Below are 26,666 nucleotides of genomic sequence, written 5' to 3' on the forward strand. Positions count from 1 at the left end.
ATATTATATAGGGTATATACAAATTTGATGTGTTTAGGCCATTTATAAGATCTAGTTAACATCATTAAAAGTAATTTCCAAACACAAAAAACAAAAGCAAAGAGAGATTTTGCAGCAGTAGCACACTTTTACTTTGAAGTTCTCAACTGGGTTCGTCACTTGAAACCTAATGCAGCGTCTCTTTAATACAGCAAACAGTAAAACAACCTGATTCCTCTCCCACTCTAGTCAACAAAACATCTGGAAAGTTGAATGCATCTACAGGTACTGTACTGTAGTTATACTAAGCTGCCAAAACAACACATTAACAAGGCAACATTAAAACATCATAAAAACATCACCAACACATTTCATCACAAAAACACACTTTCAACTACCATACAGGAAGCTAGCCTAGTCTTCTTTACGGAAGGGACCTCAAGCTGACCAGCGCTGCAGAGAGTCCAGCTACCTCTGTATATATGGGCAGGTCATCCCTGCACTTGAGGCAGTGATCTGACGTGTTCTTCCATTCTTCTACGCAGACTTTACACCCCACCAGGGTCCGACAGCAGGATGAGAACATCGGCTGAGTCATTGTATCTGGAAAAAAAAAAAAAAAAAAAAAAAAGGACATGTAAATTTTAAATATTGATATTGATTTTAGATTGGAACTTCAGAAAAAGAAACTGGCAATTTAGAGAAAGATTACACTGTTCCATTATGAAATTCAGGTACTGGGATCATAACTTAAGGTAGTTTTAATGAATAATTATTAGTAGAAGTTAGAGCTCGCACATTACACTGCAAACAGAAATGAGAGTCAGACTTTTGAGAAGTAGCTTCTGCCAAGGCAACAAATGTTGATGTCTATTTGGCATCATTTATATTTTGCTTTAATAAAATATATGCATATGGAGCCAGAGACGTCCTTTACAGGGTTACAGTACTTTTACTTTGCACTTTTGAATACATTTCAGAGCCTGAACTTTATAGGCTCTGTACTTATGCAAGTACAAGTTTAGAAGTAGAATTGGCTACTATTTTTTTTACACAAGTATCAGTACTTCAACTTAATCATTGGAAGTGTACTTTTGCCACCCGTGAAGTTAACACACAGTAAAGTGTGATTACTGATGACCATTCAAATTTGCAAAGGTCATATAGGTTGTTACGTTCCAACTGAAAAAGACCAAGGGTTCTGGTTGAACAGAACAGAGCAATAGTTCTTGAAAAAAATGTCTGGATTCTCGACTCTCACTGTATTGTTGCCTGAAATCATTTTCTGTTTTCAAGTGTTTTTTCATTTTTCTAAATCCTTAATTGTCACTTAAAGACAAAATTAAATAATTTTCGAAACAACTGCTCAAACACTAACTCTAATACTACATTTGATTACTTCTGTGTTACACTGAACAATATTCAAATATGCAGAATGGAAACAGTACCTCTGCAAATCAAACAGATGAATGCCTGTTTGAATTCAGGCAAAACTGCTGACAAATCACGGCTGACGGTCACTAAGTCAGTTATCTTCTTGGTAACTTCATCCAGCCCTTGGGATGCCTCCAGCAGTTCCTCCACATTGTCCCTCAGCATTTGGATATGGTCATTTCTATATTTGGCACATTTTGCATATAGTTAGCAGATCAAAAAAAATTGCAGCCATTTGAGAAATAATTATATGGAATTTAGTTGTATGCACAGATAGGTATTAGCAAATAAAAAGTCCCTGAATAAATGATAACATGATGGAAAATATCTGAAAATAGCTTTATATTTCCTTAACTGTGTGAACAGTTTCTTTGAGAATGACTGTATTGTAAAAGTTCAAGCTATGACAAGGAACGTTTGAGATAGAGTGAAATGGAGACATAGATTGACTTAAAGGGATATTCGGCGTAAGTTTAACCCATGCAGCTTCAGCAAAGGCCGCATGATAGCAATACACTGCTGTCTATTCCTCCACCAAGAAACCAACACCAAAAAGCCACTCATAGCCACATATAACGCTCAGAGCAGCACCAAAATTCAGCAACAGCACAAATAGGATCCCAGCCCATAATACAATGCGTCAAACATCTGTTAGCTTTGCCTGGTTTCTATTGAAAAGAGACCAAAACACAACTCACCCACTCTCCTCCAGTTATACGTTATGTAGCAACTTACTCCACCATTTCGTCCACCATAGCGTCCAGGCACTGACAAAACATGTCCAACTCCTGGCAGCACAAACATTCAGTTTCAGTGGCCATGAGTGGGTGAGTTGTGTTTTCGTCTCTTCAATAGAAACCAGGCAAAGCTAACATATGTTTGGCGCATCGTACTATGGGCTGGGATCCTATTTGTGCTGTTGCTGAAGTTTGGTGCTGCTCTGAGCATTATTTGTGGCTATGATAGGCTTTTTGAGCTTGTGGAGAAATAGACTGCAGTGTTTTGCTATCGTGCGGTCTTTGCTGAAGTTGCTACAACTACAGAAGCTAGCGGTTGGCAGACTTGATCTCTTGAGGAGGGGTCTTACTCGGTGTGACGGTGTGTTAGACCATGGGTTAAACGTACGCTGGAATATCCCTTTAATGTTCATGTTTTTAATAGTCGGGGAAACCAGAGCCCCTGGAGGAAATCCACACAGGCACAGGGAGAACGTGCAAAGTCCACATGGAAAGGTCATGCCCCAGCCAGGATTCAAACCCAGGACCTGCTATGAGGCGTTGGGGAAAAAATATGTTTTGTTATCTAAACAATACCTGCTACTTGATCGTCGACGATGCCATTGCTGGAATGTGGTACTCTCAATGGCATGGATTTTTCGGGCATTCTGCCTCCAGAACGAAGACCCTTCATGAGAGAAATGCAGAGTAAAAACACAAAGAGAGATTTTAACAAGAGTAAACACTGTTATACTGTCAATACTTTCAGACCATTGGCATTTATACAGTATGTAGTATGAAAATTAAATTTAAAAATATTTTTTTCACCAGTTGTCCCTTCTGACTCAACAATTGCATTGCCGAGTGAGTCGGTTAGGATGTAGTTGTCATCGTCCCCCATGGCCACCTTCAGTTTCTCCAGGATGGCAGATACACTTGCCTCTGCTTCAGTAAATCTCACTATAACCACCCTTGTTGATACAAGCTTCCCCTCCATTACTTCTGACACATGAATGGACCTGTAATACAAAAACAACAGTGAAGCAAACCAAACTACCACATAACAACATGCAGTCTACACTACAGTGATTTAGTTGTCCAAACAGACCAAAGTGTGAGCCCATGTAAAACTCTGAATGCACCACGCATGCTGACTTGAATATTAGTTCAACACACACTTGAGGCACATTACAATTGAACACACCTGCAGCATACTCAGATCATCTGTCACTACTCCACCTTCTCTTATAAATAGGGAGTTTTACATCCAATAGCTAGTGCTTACAGTTCTTGCCAACTGCTTACACTCAAAAAGCGAATGCTTAGATCAAAGCTGCAAAACCAAAACTTCTTGTAACAATACCTCAAACACATAGTGACAATACCTTTAACACATTTTCTGCTTTACACTTTGCTTGCAATTCTTCAACACACTTTTTGCAGAACATTGCACACAGTTTCCTACATTAGACACATCACTCAACATTGAAGTACCTTGTTGTCATTGTATTTAAAATGTAAAACACATCTGGTAATTGAACATATTTCTGCACACACCTGAAAACACTAACACAGAAAACTCAACACCAATCAGTCTTACCTGTAGCACAGCAAATAGAGCTCAGCCTGCTCAGGTAACACGTTTTTTGTCAACTGGCTTCATGTTTTTGACAAACATAAAGGCAGTGAGACCCAGAAGAAAAGGTAGTTGTGGGATATCATGTAGATGTACAGGACGGACCTGAGCAGCCGGGGTTTGTTGGCATATGGGATAATGTTACGCTGTAGTTCACAACGGGCTGCTCAGGTCCAGGACCGGTTCACACACCATGACAATTTCACAATGTTATACATAGTGTTACAGTATGCCTCCATTACTCCTCATTTCTGAACCCAATTGAAGAATTCTTCTCAGCATGGCGCTGGATGGTATATGATCGGCAAACACATGCCCACATGCATCTTCTGCAATGTAAGAGGCATGTAAGGAAATTGAGGTGTGGTCAATTTGGTCAAGTTGGATTTGGTACACGAGGTGATATTTCCCCCGTTTAGCCAGAGAGGAAATTGTGTGTGATGTGAATGAGGTGGTAAGATCCACATAGAAGGAAAAAAACCCTACAGCTGATTACTGTAGAAATTCTACTTTTGAGCGCCACACAGAATTGTTTGGGAGAATAGCACTAAAAATAACAAAGACTGAAGTGTCTTGTGTAAAGTTCATCAGTGTGTTGCTGTTGATTTGAAAGTTAATCAAAATGGCACATGTGTACAGTATAATTTTGTTGCTAGAATGACATTTTTACAAAGGATTGTAAGGTTTTGATTTCAGAGTTTCATCTTGACAGAGCTGTGAGGTGTTTTACAAGTGTTGTGTCTTATCTTACTTGTGTGTACTTGTGTACATTAGGTATTTTTTAACAACTTTAAAGCGCAAGGCTCTGTACCTTGTGTTTTAGAAGTTGCTTACATCCAGTATGCTCTTTTGCTTACTAAAAGGAGATTGCAAATTAAAACTTGAGCACTATTACCATTTTAATAAGCACATTAATCTATGACACCAATGCCTCCCTACCTCTGAAATGACCGAGCCGTGCTCACTGATCTCGACAGCATGCTCATGTTTGCAGTAGTCACAGGCTGACTACTGCGAAAGCCAAATTGCCGCGATGGAGCTGGGGCTGGGGCTGTCGGGGTCCCTAGAGTGTCCCCAACTTCCCCATGAACTTCATAATGACCATGGTTACACAGGTCCAGGGAGCTTAAACACCCACTCTCAGTTGGAAAAATTGCAACGTTGGCTGCATCAGTGATATACAGGCTAGCCATGCTGACCTAGAAGGGGAAAAAAAGAAAAGAAAAAAAGTTAATATTTTGCAACTACTTTGTCAAAAGTATCAATAATATCTTTTCATGTGCACTATTGCACTTGCATTATTTCTTATGCTCGGTGTCTCTTTCTCAAAACGGTACAGACAGGCGAAGTTAAGGTAGCAAGTTTGAATTACTTACCTGGAAAATGCTGGCGATCCTGTCCACACGCATATCATCCATTTTAAGTGTTATTCTCTTGTTCCCTCTGTACAGAACATATGTCTCCATTTTATCAGACGATTAGGCTTATTGCGTTTGTGAAGTTATATTCCCTTTTATTCAGTCGATCCTGCAAAGCCGGGAAACCTGGAGGGGAAGACGACGGTGGGGCTCGCGGGGCTCGCTCAAAGCGCCCACTTTTTTTGGCGGATTGCTTTTGCGCATGACAGAATGTGAAAAAACCCGCCTTAAAGCAAAAGAAGTAGAAGAAGAAGAACAACAACAACGGTTAGATGAAATGGAGTCCAGTTTGTCACCCTACCGAGAAATAATTCAAAATATGCTCAGACATGGCCATTCTGATGAAGAAATTTCCAGTCATCTCCACCTTGAATGTGGACTTACCAAAGGCTTTTCCAAAGCAAACATTCGGCGATTTTGCGCGCAAAACGGTATAGGAAGAGAACGGGTGCAGGACTCCAAACTGGAGAGCGAGATTGCTAAAGCAATTAATGAGGTAAGCAACAGCATTTTCCATTATATTTGTATGATTGATAGCCGCAGTGCACATGCAGGTAGTGACCAGTGGCGTTTGTACATGTAAAAAAAAAATGGTGTGCGCCACCAATTAATAGAAAGGCTGCATACCAGAAAAACGACAGTGCTTTCTCTTGTTACTGATGTGTTCCTCACAGATCAATGCACTAAATGAGCCTAAATGAAGTATGCATTATTCCACGTCATAAGCTGACAAAACCAAGCTCAGAGCAATGAGAGAACAGGGATGGGGAGCAGCAAAGAGCTCAATAATATTGAAGGCCACAACGGAGCACACAGACGTCTGTTAGGTAAACAGATCCATTCTATGACAACAACCTTATGACGACAACAACAACCTCGTGAAAACAGCGACAACCACTCTTCACCATCTATCGAGCACAACAATAGCGGGACAAAGATATCTTGCCTTTTTAAATCTAGGCTATAACAATATATTGTTCTGTTTGAATAAAATAAATAAACATGTTGAATGCAAAGGCAGCATGATTATGCTGTCACTCACCAGTAGGCTACTGCTGGATCTGTCGAACCGGACCCGGACCGCGCGCCGGAGCAATTCACTCCCATTCAAGTCAATCAGAACATTTCCTCGGCCCACCGCGGTCTCCAGTCAGTCTGAGTTCCGGTCAGTCTGAGCTCCGGTCAGGCCGGTAGACACCGACACCGCCTCGACAGGTGTTCTCATGGGTGAACGTTAACAGAGGCAGAGACGTCTCACCGGTCTGTAGCTCAGTGTGGCAGTACCGGGTGTCGACTTCAGGCCGTATTATCACATCACAATCAAACTCAGAGAATGACTGAACAAACTCTGAGAAGGTCGAGCTGTCAATCAGCTTTGTATCGATCATGTGGTCAAACTTAGAAAACCCCCTTTCCGACTGGGGACATTGATCATTTTTCGAAATAAGTTAGTGTTAAACGAGGTCAGCTAGAGATCCAGGGTTACCTCAGAAAATTTCCTTTGACCTGGTCAATTTCACATGACCTGAACATTGTTACTCAGCTTTCTGAAGGAGACTTGCCTTATTTAAACCTCAGACATTTAGTTTGGTGTGCTGTGCTCCTGACTGTTAAAGTGAGAGTGAAAACCACGGTTAGATGGAGAGAGCTGTCTAAGGCCTTCAGAAAGAAGACTGCAGCATTCTAAGGGGCTGATGACTTTGCCCCGTTGCCATCTAAAACTTATATTTGTTACACCGTGCCACAGGAAAGTTCTAAATCACACTTTTATCACTTTAGAGTACACTCTATCTATCATAGTTCGAGGTTTAGGGTTGTTCTGTTGGGAGCTCCATTCTAGGCGTCCATGGTCCTCAGCATGCTCACGTGACTCCTCGAAAAATGTGCCTTAAATGCTTGCAATAACCTTTGGATAAAAATCTGTCCAAAAGAAGATAATGTGTGTATTATAAGTGGTTTGTAATAGGAATACAAAAAAGGAATGCATGTTCATCTTCAATTTCAGACTGGACCATCATACGGAAGAAGAATGATGACTGGCTACCTGTCCTCAAAAGGAATCAGAGCATCAGAGGGGCGCGTTGGTAGTGTCCTCAGACATATTAACCCACAATATCATGCAGATCGTCATCAGGTAGGTGTTATGAAACGCTAATAGGATTCTTGTAGTGTAGGTCATTGTGAAAATGCCCTACTTTTTTTTTCTTATTTGTTGTTTTTTGCTTGATTTCTCAGAGATCAAGAAACTTAAATCCAGTGCCATACAGTGCCGAGTACATGGGTCACAAACTACACATCGATCAGAATGAAAAACTGGTGATGTTCGGGGTGACCCATGTCCTTTCTGTTGACGGTTTCTCCAGTAAAATTGTCAGCCATTCCACTATGCCTGTGAAAAACAACCTGACAATATATCAAGAGGTGTACAGGTAACTTTCTGTGCTCTATGTTCCATAATGTAGTTGCAAACAGTAGATATTGTTTAATTGTTAGGCATTTATTAAAGCCCCAACAAGAACTTTCATGTGTGCACACAAGTGCCGCTGCTGCGTGCTATAAAAAATATTTTTCTTGTTAAATGTTTCCCACAGGGCTGTGCGAAGGTTTGGACTTGTTTATTTATGCTTTAGAACATGAAATAATCAGAAAATAGTTATAACATTGTATCTCTCTGACTCTGATTCCACGCACATCCGTGTTCAGTTCAATCTCTGTTGCATTACCATTACAGCACTCTCTCAGAGGCATTACCAGTTCTGCTCCCTCTATATAGAAATAACCAATCTTTTCACGGATGCTCTCGTTTGCTGGTGCAGGTCATATAGAAGCATCAGTATTAAACAGAAACTGGTTCATAACCAGTTAAAAGTTCCTTGGGGTTGCTTTAAGTAAAACACATTGGCTTATCATAGCTGTGCTTTTACCACTCCTTATCTGGGAAGAAACAAACTGATATATTTTTTTTTAAATGGTGACAGTTACACAATGCTGTCAGTAACTAAGTAATTGATTAACCAAATCCCTACATTAACCAAGAGTGAAAATTGGCTTCAACAATGCTTATGTAAACACAAATATGAAATAGTGTCGATAAACTGTAACACTTGTGTATTGCTGTTTTGCAGAAGTGCTGTCCTACAGCACGGAATGTGGGACCAAATACGAGTGGACCACGGAAGAGAGTTTTTCTTGACTCTTTTCATGCAGGAGAAATTGGCAGGCTACAGAAATAACACAGCAAGGGAGCCATACCTGCAAACATCATCAACACATGTGAGTTGGCTTATTGTCCTCTTTCCCTTAATCACTCAGCTGCTAGCTGATAATATTGATTTCTCTTTCAGCACTATGGTATGGTCAGACCCCAGTAAGAATAAATTAATTGCTGCAGCTAATAGGGATCTGAATAAACTCAAGTAAACTGTTCTTTTCTGGAAGACTGCTGGCTACTGGAGCACTGCAGGGGTGTGTCCTCAGTCCCTTCCTCGTTAAGTTGCAGACGACACCACCATTGTAGGACTGTTTAAGAACAACAGTGAGTCAGCCTACAGGGAGGAGGTCAAACACCTGACTGACTGGTGCTCTTAGAACAACCTGGACCTCAACGCAACCAAAACCAAGGAACTAATAGTGGATTTTAGGAAATCTAAAAGGACTGTGCCTCCCACCCTCTCTATTGAAGGAGAGGAGGTGGAGAGGGTGGAGAGCTTCAAGTTCCTTGGGGTACACATTTCAGCCGACTTCACCTGGTCCATCCACACCTCGAATCAGGTGAAGAAGGCCCATCAGAAACTTTACTTCCTCAGGAAGTTGAAGCAGACCCATCTCCCCCGCCCCCTGCTGGTTAACTTCTACAGAGCATCCATCGAGTCCATCCTGACCTACTGCTGCACTGTGTGGTTCACCAGCTGCACTGCCAAGGACAGGAAAGACCTACAGCGGGTGGTGAGGACGGCAGAGAGGATCATTGGGACCACTCTGCCCCCCCCCCCCCCCCTCAGAGATATCTACTCTGGCCGACTGCACAAGAAGGCTAGAAACATCAGTACTGATCTCACACACCCCGGACATGCCCTGTTCTCCCCACTCCCCTCTGGAAAGAGGTACCGCTCTCAAATCCAGAACCGCAAGATTGAGTAACAACTTTTTCCACCAGGCTGCCAGAACCATCACACCACCCTGTTGGAATTATGTGTGAATAAATATATTATCAGTTTTTGATTAGCTAAATCTTATGCTATTCTGTTATGCTGAAATCTGTGGAGAGCTTGACCACAGGACATTTACATATCTGCCACTTTCACCTCTAGCAACAAGTTACTCAACAAGTTGTTCTCTGTGCTCTGTGTTACACCAATGATATACGATCACGCCCAGTTGTCTGTGAATAAAAGTTATGCATGGGGGAGAGCTCGTTGGAAGACTGCTGATCAGACTCACAGTGCAGACACCTGTACTTCCCCTTTGCAAAGAAAGACAAACTCTGAGTCCGTGTCTGTTTGTGTGTATTTTATTAGAAAAAAAAGTATGGTGTAACAGGAAGACTCAAAGTAGAGGAATTAAAAGAGCTTGTAGGTAAATTAGAGGCAAGTGTTGCAGTAAAAGAGGGAAGAAAAAAACATAGGAAGGAGGAAGAGTTGACAAATGCCAAGAAATGGCTAGAACAGGCGTACAAAAGACAAGCAAATAGTACAAAAAATAAACAAAAGAGACAAGAAGACGCAAAAGCAATGTTTGTACGAAAGGAAGATAATGAAGGAGTAATTAAAGGTAGACGGAGGCCTGATCAACCTCCCGATGCTGACGATGTACAAGGGGCGGCGGGGGGAGAAGCAGTAACCCCCCCTATAACCAGGCCAAAAACATCAAAATCAACCCCACCAATATATCCCTCACTGGTCCCAAGTGAACTGCCTGAAGCAAAATCACTAAGACCAGCAGACAAAATAAAACCCCCAGTGAGGTACGAACCAGAGTCAATCTTTCCAATGATAGAAGTCCCAAATCCTGCTGCTACAGGTGCCGAAGACAGAACAATGTACGTTTTCAGGCCCTGGACACTAGCCGAAGCAGCTAATGCAGTGGCTGGAGTTCCATGTCCTGAAGACGACCCCGAAGAGTGGGTTAAAAATATGACAGAAATAATTCACTCTTACAGACTAAACGGCCATGAAGCAGGTGAAGCCATGCAATCCTCTCTGGGGAGAAAATGGGGCAGGGTCAAAGGAGACTATACAGGACGCACAGCCCAAGGAGCTGTATTTCCTTACCCCGCAGACAGTACCCTAGCAGGCGACTATAAAGCCCAATTAGATGCACTGTTTGCATGAGTAAAAAACGCTTCCGCCAGAAAAGCAGATTACACTCGTATAAGTGCAGTAAAACAAAAACCCGGTGAAGACCCCGATGATTTTAAAGTGCGGATGGAAACTGTGTTCAGAGCAAATAGTGGAATAACCTTTGACGAGGCTAAAACAAGTGCTTACCAACAACAATTGAAACTGGCTATAGTAAATGGCCTCCAACCAGGAGTAGCAGCCTGGACCCGAAAACATTACATAGAGCTGGACACAGCTGGCGTCCCAGAAGCCATGCAATGGATAAGACATGCATGTAAACACATAGAGGGTAAAAAGGCTCAAAAGGGGAGAAGTGGAGACGTTTTCTTCCACGATGACACTGAAGAAGACAGTGACGCCTTCTTCCATTCGGGGGGCCAAGGCCGCGGGTATAGAGTAAGGGGAAGGGGCCGCGGGGGCTCTAGGCCACATAGAGGGGATAGAAGGTCTGGAGATAATGACCCAGATGCATGCTATCGTTGTGGGAAAAAAGGACATTGGTCAAAAGAATGTAGATCGAGCAGGGGAGGATACAGAGGGAGAACAAAACAATGGGGAGATAACAAAAATCCTCCCCCCTCAGCTCCTCCAGATGAGAACTGGAATCAAAAGTGACGGTCACAGACAGCTCCCAAGCCTGGCGATGCATCTCCTCTGTTGTTAGTGGATGTATACAGCACATGGGAGGTGTTTAGTGCCATGACGGACAAACCAGAGATTACATTGGTAATAAATGGGAAAGATGTGCGTTTCCTGTGTGATTCTGGGGCCTGCAAAACTGTGCTAAGAAATAAAGTCCCAGGCCTCCAGGCCTCCAACGGGATTATTTGGGTCAAATCTGCTAATGGGGCGGTCAGCATAAAACGCATGTCAAAACCTCTGTATATACAGGATGAGAAATCTGGAAAAAACACTAAAGCACCTGTAGTAATCTCGCCGGATTGTCCGATAAACCTATTAGGCAGAGATCTAATGCAGCAACTGCAAATAGGTGTCATTCCCACCTCAGAGGGAATGAAGGCCGTGCGGCTAGACGATGAGTCTGGTGAATTGTATCACATAGACAACTTCCCGAACAAAGTGTTCTATTCTCTGGATCTCAGTAACAATCCATTTACTGATATCTCTGACAAACTGCTAAGAGCAGCCAAAAGCTCCCTAACTGAAGAGCATGACGACATGGAGACAGATCAGCTACATGTAACTATGAACATAGCACTAAAACCAGATGCTAAGTATCGAGAGAAACTGTTTGCTTTGCAGACAGTCGAACTTAAAGTGCCATATTTGTACTCTGATAAGAAAACAGTTGCAGTAGCTGATGTGATCCTCCCTCGCGAAGCAAAGTCGTTATTCTACATGGGATGGACGCCACACATCTCTCTCTCCAAATCACCAGATATGGAGTGGAAAGACTTAGGTCAAATGGCTACCAGAGCCGCACGAGCCTCAGACTATAGAGAAATTGACAACGATGGGTGGAGTTACAGCCCATCTGCACAGATGTACAGAAAAACTTTAGGATGGAGCACCACTGCAGTCCCCGGACTGCATGATGTCTCTAGGTGACTAGTTTCTGCGTTTTTAACTGAAGAAGAAGAGAAACAACTAAAATACCTGCCTGCCTCACTGTGGACGAAAGGGCCTGAAGATGTCGGGTTAATGACAACAGCTGCTCCAGTAAAAATTAAACCAAAATCTGATTGGAGACCAAGGGTTAGACAATACCCTTTAAAAGCCAAAGCCCTTACAGGCATCCAACCCGTAATTACACAATTACTGGATGCTGGCGTGATAAGAGAGTGTCCGATTCACCCTGTAACACACCCATCTTCCCAGTGAAAAAGGCAGACGGTACTAATTGGCGAATGGTGCAGGATCTCAGACAAATAAACGAAGCTGTGCAATCTCGCGCTCCTCTAGTGCCGGATCCGCACACTCTGTTAAACACTCTGCACCCAAGAAACAAATTTTATACTGTCATCGACCTGAGTAATGCATTTTTCTCTATACCTGTGCATCCTGACTCACAATTCTGGTTCGCCTTCACATATGCAGGAAAGTCATACACATATACTAGGTTGCCCCAAGGATATTGTAACAGCCCCACAGTATTCACGCAAGCAATAAATAACTGTTTGTCTACCTTTAATCCACCAAAAGGAAGCCAAATAATTGTGTATGTGGATGACATTCTTGTAGCCTCACCGTGCAAAGACAGCTGCACTGCAGACTCTCTCGCCCTGCTGCAACATCTCTCAAAAACTGGAAACAAAGTGAAAAAGCAAAAGTTGCAGTGGGTGAAAGAACGAGTTCAATATTTAGGCTACACTCTCAGCGCTCAAGGACGTGAGATACAGGAAGCACGAAAACATGCGATAGCAGACGTCCCAAAACCACAAAACAAAAAACAAATGATGACCTTTCTGGGACTATGTAACTACTGCCGAGCATGGATAGCTTCATATGCTGAGAAAACACAGCCACTATTGAACCTCATCTATGCCGAACCAATGTCAATGTCAGATAAAGTAAAATGGACTGAGGAAGCCACACACTCCTTCGAAAAATTAAAAAGGAGTTAATGTCAGCTACAGTGCTTTCTCTTCCTGACTATGAGAAGCCGTTCACTCAAACAGTGGACTGTAGACAGGGGTTTATGACATCTCTACTGTTACAGCAACACGGGGGGAAAATGAAACCCGTCGCGTTTTACTCAAAAAGACTTGATGCTGTGGCAGCAGCCCTACCACCGTGTGTACAAGCTATATGTGCAGCAGCAATGGCAGTACAACTGTCTGCCGACGTTGTACTTTTCCATGAGCTAATGTTACTAGTTCCTCATGCAGTTGATGTGTTACTGTTGCAGGCAAAGATGACATTCCTTTCTCCTGCACGACAGTTATCTTACACGGCTGTGCTGCTATCACAGCCTCATTTGACAGTCAAAAGATGCACAACCTTGAACCCAGCCACTCTACTGCCGACAGCAGAGGAGGGCGAGCCACATAACTGTGTTGAAAAAACTGAAGCTTTACATCTGCCGAGACAAGACTTAACTGATAAGCCCCTCTCCTATGGAGATGTTTGGTTTGTAGATGGCTCATGTTCTAAAGACGACAAAGGTCAAACCAGTTCAGGCTACGCTGTTACTCAACTACCTAACACTGTAGTGGAAGCTAAACAAATAGAGCCAAAACACTCAGCACAGGCTGCAGAACTAATAGCTCTGACACGAGCATGTATTTTGGCCACTGGAAAAGACATTACGATCCACACAGACAGCCAGTATGCATTTTCAACTATCTTTTTCTTCGCTGCACAGTGGAAACGTAGAGGCATGATAACGTCTACAGGAAAACCAGCTACACATGCACAACTGCTAATGTCTCTTTTAGATGCAGTTCAGTTGCCACGCAAAATAGCTATATGTAAGTGTGCAGCACACCAAAAAGGCACTGATAGTGTCACTTGCGGTAACAGGTTGGCAGACGAAACTGCAAAAGCAGCAGCAGCAGGCAGTTTTGGTAAATCAGACATCTATGTTGTCTCACCCGACTCCTCACTTATAACACAGGAAGTCACAAGAGATATGCAACTGGTGGCGCCAGACACTGAGAAACAAATGTGGGTAAAACAAGGAGCCACAGTTGATGACACAGGTCTATATACTGTTGATAACAAACCCGTCCTTCCACGAAGCTTATTTAAAGCTGCAGTAATATTGAGCCATGGGCCTTGCCATGTCTCAACAGGAGGGATGATAGACCTAGTACATCAACACTTTACTACTTATGGCTTTAACACCTTCTCAAAAAATTTCTGCAGATCATGTGTGATATGCATAAAACACAACCCACAGGGCAATCTAAGACCAAAGCGAGGACAATTTCCCGCACCAAAATACCCGTTCCAAACCCTGCACATGGATTTCATCGAACTAAATCAGAGTGGGCCTTACAAGTACTGTCTAATGATAGTGGATGCGTTTTCCAGATGGGTAGAAATATTCCCATCCAAACATGCAGATGCGCTAACAGTAGCAAAAGCTCTATGCAAAAGCATAGTGCCACAACATGGCATCCCAGAAACACTATACAGTGACAATGGTCCCCATTTCGTGAACAAAATAGTGCAACAGATGGCTAAACACCTACAAATACATCTGAAAAATCACTGTGCTTATCACCCACAAAGCGCAGGCCTAGTGGAAAGAACGAACGGTACAGTTAAGTCAAGACTGAGAAAGTGTATGGAAGAAACTAAGCGTCCCTGGCCAGAATGCCTGGACTTAGTTAAGCTGTACATGCGAATAACACCTACAGAGAGAGGATTAACACCATTTGAAATAGTGAATGGCAGAGCCTTTAAACTGCCATCCTTCTCTCCAGACATACAGAAAGCTGTTGAAGAAACAACGTTAGCTGAACACATGAGGAAACTGTTTGAAGAGCAACAAGTATCAAATGCAAATTTACTGCCTTCTGATTCTCTTCCCCTCTCACAGAATGCCCAGAAGGTGAAACCAGGCGACTGGGTGTTCGTGAAAGTCATAAAGAGTAAGTGCTGGTCCAGTCCACGCTGGGACGGACCATATCAAGTGTTATTGACCACGCCAACGGCAGTCAAGATTGCAGAGAGAACTACGTGGATCCACCTCAGCCATTGTAAACTGCAGCCGTTCCCTGACTCACCGGAGTAGTGGGGAAGTCTGGGCTACAAAGGGGCTCTGTTGTATAGAAACACGAGTGTCTCAAACCCAGTGAAGAAATCAACTGATCCCTACTCTAATAGGAGTCACCAGAGTGTACGATGCAGAACATGGAGATGGACAATCCAGAGGATCCAACCCGACGCCGCCGACATGGACAGAGAGGGAGAGGGAGAGGACGACGATGCCGCATGTGGTGCAGAGAGTTATGGTGTAGTGTGATGTTTCTTGCACTACTCTTATTAGGATTCTTGGTGTGGTGGCTCCTGCGAAAAGAAAAAGAAAAGCCTCCAGTCGGACGACGGGAGCTGTCAGGTGAGCACGCACGCCACACCCACTACCCACATGGATTTGCCACCAATGAATGGTGGAGCTTCATGAACACCACCGCTCACCTAAACAACAAGACGAACTGCTATGTCTGCACACACATGCCAGTATCCACTGCTGCTCCTGGGCTGTGGCCGTACAACACCACAGCTAGAAAAACTCACTGCCTCATGAGCCTGGCCACACATCCCGGAAATAGAGCATCATGGATCAACGCCAACTACTCTGAGCCGCTGAACATCACCTGGAGTGACCTGGAGTGACCTGAAAACTGCTCAGGGAGCACAGACTTACTAGCATGGCCACAGATAAGCGAACCCTTGCCAGGGTTAGTTTATCTAAACAGACTCCAACCACGACAGCTGAACAAGTGTGTGCAAGGAAATGGAACTGTGAAAGTGGGGACTCTTCCAGTCCATCTGTGTAACCACACATACTCTTTTTGTCCGCCACTGAATCCAATTGCATGCATGGGCTGTCTCACCAAAGCCAACTGTGCTGCTAACGGAACCGAAAGACTGAAACAATGTAAGTCTGACATGAGCTGGAGACAGTCAATACCCACACCTGGATACCAGAACATCACCTTTTGTTCCCGCGTGGTCCCTACACCAAATGGTACACGAGTGTTAGCTGATTGGTACTGGCTCTGCGGACACAGAGCCTATCCGTCTCTACCACGAGGATGGGGAGGCACATGCGCACTCGTATCATTATCAGACCACGTGTTCTATCTTCCTGGAAACATCACCAGTCACCCCCATCACCGTCACCGCAGCAGGCGCAGTATGAACCTCGGTCTTGAGGACGTCCCCCGGGCATATCGCATCTGGTCAGGAGGAGCCAAATTCGGCCAGAGCCTGGTCCCAATGGTGGGACTAGGATACGTACGTGACCACGTTGAAATCAACAGATATGCCCTGCTGAGACACATCAACACCACTCTAAGCCTGGGCCGCTCACTGGCCAAGGAACAAAGGAGCATACGTGACATGGTGATGCAACATCGGATCGTGCTGGACCTATTGACAGCCTCACAGGGAGGAGTGTGTGCAATTGTGGGAGAGACATGCTGCACTTACATCCCTGATGGACTCAGTGATGGAGGAGACATTCACCAAGCTTTGCAAAATCTGACCGACCTCCAGCGATATGTGTTGAACAATACCCCAGGAGCGACCCCTTCTATGGACTGGTTCTCAGGATTTTTCTCTGGGAATTGGTGGCAAATACTGCTTAAAGCACTGGCTCCTGTTTTGGTGATCCTGGTATTGTTCTGTCTATTTGCTTCATGTGTTATTCCCTGCCTGCGTTCCATGTTTGAGAAGATGATTGCTAGAAGTTTTGTACAGATGCAGCTACTAGCACAAGGACGTGAGGCCCAATATGAGCTACTTAATCTAGCTGAGACGAATGGATGTGAGTATGAGGATGATTGCACTGATGTGTGACATGTGGGAGTAAGAAAGTATCACTCTGAACAAGCATAATGACGGTCTTACTTAAAGCATGATACATGACAAGTAAGTCTCTGATGAAACAGCATGTTCAAAACTGATAAACAGGAGGGAAATGTTGGAATTATGTGTGAATAAATATATTATCAGTTTTTGATTAGCTAAATCTTATGCTATTCTGTCATGCTGAAATCTGTGGAGAGCTTGACCACAGGACATTTACATATCTGCCACTTTCACCTCTAGCAACAAGTTACTCAACAAGTTGTTCTCTGTGCTCTGTGTTACACCAATGATATACAATCACGCCCAGTTGTCTGTGAATAAAAGTTATGCATGGGGGAGAGCTCATTGGAAGACTGCTGATCAGACTCACAGTGCTGACACCTGTACTTCCCCTTTGCAAAGAAAGACAAACTCTGAGTCCGTGTCTGTTTGTGTGTATTTTGTTAGTGTTAAACCTAACACACCCCTATCCAGCTCACGCAAGGACTGACATTGAATACATACATACACACACTGCCAAGTGCAATACATCCTCCTTCCTCCTCCATTGCACTATGAGCCCACTATTGTTTGCACTTTTGCACCACCTTGCACTTTAATGCACACGTCCATATTTATGGGGACTTGTTTTTATACTGTTTATCTGTGTATCTTTTATATATACTGTTTTTATTTTTCTACTGTCCTACTGCCATGTGGAGCTGCTAAACGTATTTTCACAGTAAATGTTAGTGACAATGTTGACAGTGACAATAAAGGATTCTATTCTATTCTATTTTCTCACCAGTCAAAGACATGCATAATTTGTCAAGCTGATGCCACAATAGATGTACAAATACAAAGCCAAATTTCAGGAAGAAAATTTCTCATTTGTAATGGTTAATGGTTATTAGGGGCCAGGCAGCATACACATTAGGGGTCCCGGCCTTATTGTTATCTCCAGTTTTTTTCTTCTTCTTCTTCTTCTTCTTCTTCTGCGGAAAATCCTACTTCCCATGCATGAAAAATCACCGAACTAATTGGGTTCTTGATCTTTGTTGTCATAGGAAATTGATTTTTATTCAGTGATTACGATTAGATGCAGATAGTAATTGTCTTTATTGAAGTTAAATTTAACATTTTGTTTTTACTCTTTTGAAATGACAGAATCATATCGTTGAAAGGATGTGGCCAGACGTTAATAACAGGGTAACCTACCCACTGAAAAGGGCTGTCATCCACCTTGTAGACCAGGAGGAACTCAACATGGAGGACAACTTGACACAGTATTGTGTGTCCACACTTACCTGTCAGGTGGCTCAGATTGGACTTGAGCGAATGGTGCAGTCCTGGAATGCACACAGGATCCAAGGTTAGCATACCACTTTTTAAATTTCCCTTTAACCCCGTGATGTACCTTTATAGGCATTGTATGTTTGTCATTGTGAATAGGCTATATTCTGAACAGCTGCAACACACTACCGGCCGATGAGAGTCTAATTGTAGTTATATATTATTAGATGTAGCCTAATTGGGAAAACACGGGCAGAAACTTAGTGACCTTGATACTGTTTTTCTTTTTGTTAGTTGTGCACGTTCCCATGACGGGCATGCAGTTCTTAGCAGGCAGGCACTTCTCGGCATAACAAGTCTGAAGCCTAATTTTGTATTTACTTCAATATCAGCCATTTTTAAAGAAAATATTTGAGTGAATAAATTATGGTAAAGCTCACTAGGCAAGACACGTTTATTTGTATAGTACATTTCAACAACAAGGCATCATAAAAAAGATATTAATCACATTAATGTAAGTACAATTAAGTATATGGGATAGCAGACAGATATAAAAACTAAACAAGGCAGATAACACTAGAAGGGCCATAAGCGTCATTTTGACCGCTACATTTTAAACTCTACAATCTCTCATGTAAATACCCAATTGAGTGATGAATGCATTCATTGTGCCATGATGTTTTTAAAAAAAAACAAAATCACACCGAAATGTACATTTTAACAAACTTAATTTCCCTGGTACAAAGTCAGAGTCACATCACCACACTTCAGCACCTTCGTGTTGAACAGCTCCGCTTGCTGTTTCACGGTGGGCGGCAACTCCCGTTTTTGTTTGCCCATGGTGCCAACCAGGCTGGTCTTCTTTGCCTGTAAGGCGGTGGCCAGTTTTAGGGACGTGAAGAAATTGTCTGTGGTAATGTTTCTTCCCTTCCCCAGGAATGGCTCCGCCAGTCTCAGCCCCACACTCTCTCCCACGAGCTGACCTGCGCTCCGTGTCTCCTCCTTCCCCAGACACGGAGACCCGTTCAACATGTATTTAGAGTTGACATCTACAGCCAACCAAAATTTGACTCCGAATTAATCGGGCTTATTCCTCATATATTGGGTGAACTTGCAGGGGGCCTTTGTGGGGAACAGCTGCTCATCAATCGTGATGTTAGCGTCGGATTTGTAGCAGGCTACACTAGTCTGGATGAACCGGTCCCAAGTGGCCCGCACCAGGGCAAACTTGTCGTCCTGCAGACGCACATGTCGGGTCTCCTTCCTGTCAAAGCGCAGGAACCTCATTATGTCCCTGAAGCGATTTATTGCCATCGTTTGTCTGAAAAATGGTAAGCCCCCATTCCTCCATATGAGCAGCAGAATAAGTGAATAGTCCAGGCTGTAACTTAGCGCAGGGCAGCGGAGCTCACCTTGAGCGTTGTATGCCGTAGCCGCCGGGGAAAGCCGTCTCATTTTCCTCGGTACAGACTCTGAGTCACTCTCTGAGGAGATGTTTTCGTGTACCCAGGAAAGATCGCTTTCATTTCTGAGCCCCTCCATCAGAATCACGACTGTCCAAGTTATGAAACATCTTCAGGGCTTCGGCAGTATTCAAATTAGGCTACTCTTCATCCTTTCCTTTTTAGACATGTTGTGAAGGCTCGACTCCATCGCAGACATAGCCCAGCAAACATTTTGACGTCTATTTGACGTCTAATCAACGTCGGTCAGGCAGGTCGATTCGACGTCTAGCAGAGGTGCTGAAATGAAATGTAACGTCCCTAAAATGAGGAGCTTGAGACGTTCAGCTGGGTTTTCTCTCTTCTTTTATTTCCTTTTAACACAGGCTACTGTGGGCCGTAGCCAACGCCAAAATAATCAAAACACTCTCAAAGTCCCCACACACGCTCCTCTCTACTTCCTGATCTCTCTCCCAAAAACAACCCCTGACCTCTCTGTCTCATCCAATCACAGACAAGTAGTCTCACACACTCCCTGTCATAGGTAGCTGCAATTGACTGACAGTTTCTAAACTTGGGATATGTTCACTGACATTCAGGAAACTCAGTAACCGCCTTAACGTTAACATTTCACCTTGATAACAACAGTATCACCCAGTGATCTACACATAACATGAGTGGTACACAAGCACCCAGTCCGCTACACTACCCCCCCTCCTCAAAGTCCCTCGCCCCCGAGGGGGCAAACAAAGTCTCTCAGGTGGACAGGAGGCCTGCGGTTCCTCCGAGGCCGTGTCTCACCAGGGGAAAGGCCCGGAGCGCCAGCCATGTCCTGCGTCCCTTGTGTCCCAACCTCCTGTCTCTCTGGGGAGGCCACGCCCCGGTAGGGAGCCAGCCTATCACAATGCAGGGCCACTTTCCGTCCTCTGAGTGGCAACCGGACCCTGTACACAACCTCACCCAGCCTCTCCAGGATCTGGCAAGGCCCCACCCACTCACTGTCCAGTTTTGGGCACCTGCCCTTCTTCCTCTGGGGGCTATGCACCCAAACCAACTCTCCCACTTCAAAATGACGGCCTCTGGCCCGCACGTCGTAGTTCCTCTTCTGTCTCACCCCCGCACCAAGCAGCTGACCTCTGGCAAACTCGTGAGCAGACTCCAAACGGTCCTGGAGCCTCCTGGCATAGTCGGGGCCTGGAGGGTCTACAAAGGCGTCAGGGGGTTTGCCCACCATCATCTCTGCTGGGGTCCGGATCTCCCTTCCCAGCATGAGGAGGGCAGGGGAGCAGGAAGTGGAGTCCTGGACAGCAGACCGGTATGCCATCAGCACAAGGGGGACGTGAGTATCCCAGTCCTTTTGGTGTTTAGCCGTCACTATGGCAAGCTGTTGTGCCAGTGTGCGGTTAAATCTCTCAACCAGGCCATCACTCTGAGGGTGGAGGGGTGTGGTGCGGGTCTTGTGGGAGCCCAGCTTCTCACACATGGCTGCAAACACACGGGACTCGAAATTCCTGCCCTGGTCAGTGTGAATTTCTTCAGGGGCCCCAAACCTGCTGAACATTCCCTCCACCAGTGCGTCCACTACGGTCTCTTCCTCCTGGTTTGGCAGGCTGTACGCCTCAGGCCACTTCGTGAAATAGTCCATGGCAGTGAGGATGTAGCGGTTACCCCTCTCTGTGAGAGGAAACGGCCCAAGGACATCAATCCCCACTCTCTCCATGGGGCACCCTGCCGGAAACTGTTGGAGCTGGGCATGAGATCTGTCTGTGGGGCCCTTCCGGGCAGTGCAGCTGTCACAGCGTCGGCAGTAGTCTTCCACATCCCGCCTAAGTTGGCCCCAGTAGAACCCCTGTCGGAGGCGGCGTAGTGTCTTGGTGATCCCAAAGTGGCCAGATCCTGGGGCTCCGTGTACTGCCCGGAGCACCATCTCCCTCAGGGCCCGTGGTACCACCACCTGCCACCGCGTCTCTCCTGTAGCTGGTTCTTTCCATCCCCTCTGCAGCACCCCATCACACACACGCAGGTTTACAAACATCGACCAGAGTCCTTTTGTGGCTCGCGACAACATCGCAACCTCTTCCCATGCTGGTCTGTGTTGCATCGCCACCCATGTGAGCACTGGTCTGATGTCAACATCCTCTTCTTGCTTACTTTCCCACTCTGCCACATCCACAGCTGCCAGCCCAATACTGGCTGACGCCTGCTCGGGACCCACAGCTGCACATTGCACATCAGGTTGTTGTAACTTTGCCTCATGAGCCTCCCGTTTCTCACAGTGTTGGCAGCCATCAGTGTCACAGGGGCGGCGGGACAGTGCGTCAGCATTTCCATGTCGTGCCCCTGGTCTGTGGATCACAGTGAAGTCATATGCCTGTAGCTCTTCAATCCAGCCTGCCAGTTGACCTTCTGGTTCTCTGAAAGACATGAGCCACTGCAAGGCTGAGTGGTCAGTCCTGACTGTGAAATGGAGGCCCCCAAGGTAATACTTGAAATGCCGTATGGCACTGACCACAGCAAGAAGCTCCCGCCTGGTAACACAGTAGCGACGTTCTGCCTTGTTGAATGTCCTGCTGTGATACGCCACTACTCTCTCACCTTCTGGTGTCACCTGGGCCAGCACAGCACCGGAGCCAACACTGCTGGCGTCTGTGTCGAGGATGAAGGGCAGGGAGGGGTCAGGTGGGGAAAGAATTGGGGCGTCCACTAGGGCTCTCTGTAGTGAAGTGAACGCTGCATGGCACTCTTCTGTCCACAGAAAAACTTCCCCTTTTTGCAGCAGGCGAAATAGTGGTGCAGCTATGCAGGAGAACCCCCTAACGAACCTTCTGTAGTAGGAGGCCAGGCCCAGGAAGCTCTTTAGGTCCTGCACAGAGCTGGGGGTGGGCCAGTCCTTCACAGCTCGTACCTTATCCTCCACGGTGCTGACACCCGCTCCCCCAAGTCTGTGGCCCAGGAATGTGACCTCACGCCTCATGAAACAGCATTTCTGGGGGTGCAGTTTCAAGCCCGCTGCCGCCACCCTCTCCAGCACCCGTCTGAGGGCCATGAGAGCTGACTCGAAGGTCTCCCCGTGAACCAGGATGTCGTCCAAGTACACCACACACTCCTGGCGGGGAATGTCAGCAAGGACCTCATCCATTAGTCTCTCAAATGTGGCGGGGGCATTACAGAGCCCGAAAGGGAGGACCTTGAATTGCCACAAGCCCCCACTGGTGATGAAGGCAGTTTTAGGTCTGGCCTCAGGAGCGAGGGGGACCTGCCAGTACCCGCTGCGCAGGTCCAGAGAGGAGAACCAGGAGGACCCTGACACTGTATCGAGGGCCTCATCAATGCGTGGGAGGGGGTAAGGGTCCTTTTTTGTCACCTTGTTGATGGGTCTGAAATCCACACAGAACCGCCAATCCCCCTTCAGCTTTTTGGGGACCATGACAACTGGAGAGGCCCAGGAGCTGGTGGAGGGTTCAATGAGTCCAGCCCGTTGCATCTCACACAGGGCTTTATCTGCCGCCGCCTGCTTGGCCAGGGGGAGGCGCCGAGGTCTCATCCTGATGGGCTGCTCATCTCCAGTGTCAATGTTGTGTCGTATGAGATCTGTCTGGCCCACATCATCCTCTGAAAGTGAGAAACAGTCTTTAAACTCCAGCAAGAGTTGCCACAGCAGACCTTGTTCACTAGAAGTCAGTCCATCACAATTTTTCTGCCAAACCTCTTTCACAGCCAAGACTCTCTCTCTGTTGTCAGGTAGAGAGGCAGGGACTGGTTGTGGGTGTAAACCAGTGGCAGACGTGGTGGGAGTCAGGAGGTGCAGCAGTTTTCCGCGGCAGCCGTTGCCTCACCTGCCAGAACTGTAATGGTGTGGGTGGCAGAGCAGCCAGGATGGGGTGGCCTTCTCGACATCTGGATAACATGTCCATCAGGAAAAGTGAGCGTTCCTCTCCCTGTGTTAATGACACAGTCCAATGCCCCGAGAACATCCAGCCCCAGAATACAATCATCTAGAGCCGCCACCCACACCGGGCAGCGAATTGACTTCTTCCCCACGGCCAGAGTCACTAGTGCTTCCCCCACCATGGGAGCACGCTCTCCTGTTACTGTCTGTAGTTTCACCATGGTGGGGAAAATGGTTGTTTTATTTCCTATCAAACTAGGTTTCACCAGGGTTGCTGACGAACCTGTGTCCACCAGCGCAGGGCAGCACGTACCCCCAATAGTCACAGGAGTGTACCAGCAATCTCCTACCCAGGTCCGGCCCAGGACTACTAGGCGTTCAAGCTTACCGTCCAAGTCACTTGATGGTTGTAACACCCCCACCTGGCCGGTGCGCTGCGCTACATCCTCCTCTGGAGAAGGTTGGGACACAGTACAGGGGGCCCGCGCCGTCCCGATCACGCGGTCCCCTTCTCGTTTCCCTGGTTCTCACGGTTGCGTGGGCAATGCCGGACCAGATGGCCGGGCTGACCACATCCCCAGCAGACCCTTGACTGTTGCCTGGGCTGTCGCTCCTCCTTCAGAGTGGCAGCTCGCACTAGCTGGGTCAGCTCCCCCACCCAGGCAGGTTCTGTTGCGTTCAATTCAGTCCCACTAGCAGCCCTCAACTGTGGTGGTCTGTTGAATGAGGAGTCAGCGTCCAGCATTTCTCTCTCTGTTGCTAACTCCAAAGCCTCCTGTAGAGACCTTGGGTGAGCTAGTAGTGTCTGGACACGCAGGTCAGCTGGTAGCAGAGCTTGAAGATAATGGTCTCGGGCCAGTTCACTCTGGATGGCAGGTGGCATGTGAGCATAGGTGCGGTGAACTAGCCCCTCAATGTCGTTAGCAAGATCCCTTAGCGGCTCCCCAGGGCGTCGCTGACGGCTACACAGTTCAGAGCGCAGCAGGCTAGCTGCTGAGCAGAGCCCAAACCGCCTCTTCAGAGCCCCCACTAAAGCATCATAGTCTCTCCTATCGTCAGGGCTTAGCAGCAGCAGGCTGGACAGAACGTCACCAGTAAGGCACATTGCCAGCTGGAGGGCTTTCTCTTTAGTAGACCACTCGCCGGCCTGGGCTAACAGTTCAAATTGGGCATGAAATGCTTCCCAGCTAGCTTTGCCATCATACCTGGGGGTTTTCATTGAGGGTGGGAGGGCTCCGCCACGCGGCTCACTGTGTCTGTTCATGTCCGGAATTTCGGCCGCGGCCGTGTCCCCACGGGCGGCGTGTCTGTCGTTGGAGCGGCCAGACGAGCCCAAGCCGGCCTCGGCAGCCATCCTCACCGTCATTTCTCTCACCCGGTCTCTGTGCTCGGCCGCCCTCCAACCCACGGTCGGGCTGTAATGTCTCCGTCCATCGGCGTCCTCCTCCCGCTTGATCCCGGAAAGGTCCCGCGGCAACATGCTTCCCAGATGCAGTCAAAGTCACCGCAGCAGCTAGCCCGATGTCACCCGGTGCAGGCGAATTCTGTTCGTCACTTCTGACACCAAATGTAACGTCCCTAAAATGAGGAGCTTGAGACGTTCAGCTGGGTTTTCTCTCTTTTATTTCGTTTTAACACAGGCTACTGTGGGCCGTAGCCAACGCCAAAATAATCAAAACACTCTCAAAGTCCCCACACACGCTCCTCTCTACTTCCTGATCTCTCTCCCAAAAACAACCCCTGACCTCTCTGTCTCATCCAATCACAGACAAGTAGTCTCACACACTCCCTGTCATAGGTAGCTGCAATTGACTGAGAGTTTCTAAACTTGGGATATGTTCACTGACATTCAGGAAACTCAGTAACTGCCTTAACGTTAACATTTCACCTTGATAACACCCAGTAATCACCCAGTGATCTACACATAACATGAGTGGTACACAAGCACCCAGTCCGCTACAGAAAGTTTTTCTGCGGTCGGTCTTATGACCGACCACATTTCGACCGTTATTAGACCGCATCAATTCACGTCGTTTCAACGACATATCAACGGCTCACAGAGCAGGCTACTTCAATCAATGTCATTATTACGTCGTATAGACGACTTTTCAACGTCTCTACGTGACGTCTATCTGACGTCTAATCAACGTCGGTCGGGAAGGTCGATTCGACGTCTAGCAGAGGTGCTGAAATGAAAGTTTTTCTGATGTCGGTCATTTTGACGGCATCAATTCACGTCGTTTCGACGACATAAAAACGGCTCACAGAGCAGGCTACTTCAATTATTACGTCGTATAGACGACTTTTCAACGTCTCTACGTGGCGTCTTTTTGACGTCTAATCAACGTCGGTCAGGCAGGTCGATTCGACGTCTACCAGAGGTGCTGAAATGAAAGTTTTTCTGACGTCGTTTTCATGACCGACGTCATTTCGACGGCTCTTAGGCGGCATCAATTCACGTCGTTTCAACGTCGTTTCGACGGCATATCAACCTTTGTCAAAATACACATGTAATGTATTGCATTTAAAAATATGTTTACCTAAATCGAGTTTCAACTGGTGCCTACATAACTGGCATTACCACATCCATACATTCTATTACAAGCACAGCTCTTGTGCTGTAGCCTATAGTCTACATGTGCAATTCTCAATGCTCTAATCTGCAACTATTTAAATTAACTTATCAATTTCAGCAAAAAAATCCTTAAAATGCAAAGAGGTCAAAAAGTCCAATAGACAACACCAGCAAATTTCACATTTGCCAACTTAAAATATCACAGGAATGGTGAACCTGGTTAAAACTTTCATAGTAAATAAACTCAGCTGTGATAAAGTTAAAAATACTCGAATAATGTTCACCCATACTGTAAAATACAAGTAGTACATGGACAAATCTCAGGTAAAAAAAAAAAGAAAGAAAAAAAAGACAGCATTCAGGACCAGATATATGTAACGAGTTATCTATATATTGAATAATTGAATAAAAAACGAACATGTTTATGGGAACAAATGTTTTATTGACTTTCTTTTTATTGCA

At 45.8% G+C, this 26,666-nt stretch overlaps 2 protein-coding genes across 5 annotated transcripts in view; one reads left to right on the forward strand and one right to left on the reverse strand.

The window, feature by feature from the left end:
* Positions 1 to 26,666, forward strand: part of LOC311267065 (endogenous retrovirus group PABLB member 1 Env polyprotein-like) — a 47,152-nt gene that overhangs the window by 12,411 nt on the left and 8,075 nt on the right. Inside the window, exons 1-4 of one of the 4 annotated variants that reach the window (XM_084369894.1) lie at positions 6,435 to 7,317; positions 7,419 to 7,612; positions 8,309 to 8,456; positions 18,173 to 18,377. In XM_084369894.1, coding sequence (XP_084226020.1) covers positions 7,165 to 7,317; positions 7,419 to 7,612; positions 8,309 to 8,456; positions 18,173 to 18,377 — 700 coding nt within the window. In that variant the 5' untranslated portion in view covers positions 6,435 to 7,164. Of the gene's footprint in view, positions 1 to 6,434; positions 7,318 to 7,418; positions 7,613 to 8,308; positions 8,457 to 15,029; positions 17,860 to 18,172; positions 18,378 to 26,666 lie in introns of those variants that run through there. The other 3 variants (XM_084369895.1, XM_084369898.1, XM_084369897.1) reach the window with 3 other exon arrangements.
* Positions 29 to 5,994, reverse strand: LOC311267066 (uncharacterized protein). The gene is made up of 5 exons (XM_084369903.1): positions 4,705 to 5,994; positions 2,958 to 3,148; positions 2,727 to 2,817; positions 1,428 to 1,594; positions 29 to 582 (listed from the first exon to the last, which is right to left on the reverse strand). Exons 1-5 carry the CDS (start codon positions 4,956 to 4,958, stop codon positions 404 to 406), a joined length of 882 nt encoding a protein of 293 aa, XP_084226029.1. The 5' UTR covers positions 4,959 to 5,994; the 3' UTR covers positions 29 to 403.

The sequence above is a fragment of the Pagrus pagrus genome, assembly GCF_965226575.1.
Source record: "Pagrus pagrus genome assembly, chromosome: 12".
Classification (NCBI taxonomy): domain Eukaryota; kingdom Metazoa; phylum Chordata; class Actinopteri; order Spariformes; family Sparidae; genus Pagrus; species Pagrus pagrus.

Excerpts from the sequence above, each read along its gene's own strand:
- LOC311267066 (XM_084369903.1), bottom strand. The coding sequence starts at position 4,958 with ATGGCTAGCCTGTATATCACTGATGCAGCCAACGTTGCAATTTTTCCA. Across the intron at positions 3,149-4,704 it reads ACGGCTCGGTCATTTCAGAG|GTCCATTCATGTGTCAGAAG; the intron begins GTAGGGAGGCAT and ends TTTGTATTACAG. Across the intron at positions 1,595-2,726 it reads CGTCGACGATCAAGTAGCAG|AAATGACCATATCCAAATGC; the intron begins GTATTGTTTAGA and ends TGCCAAATATAG.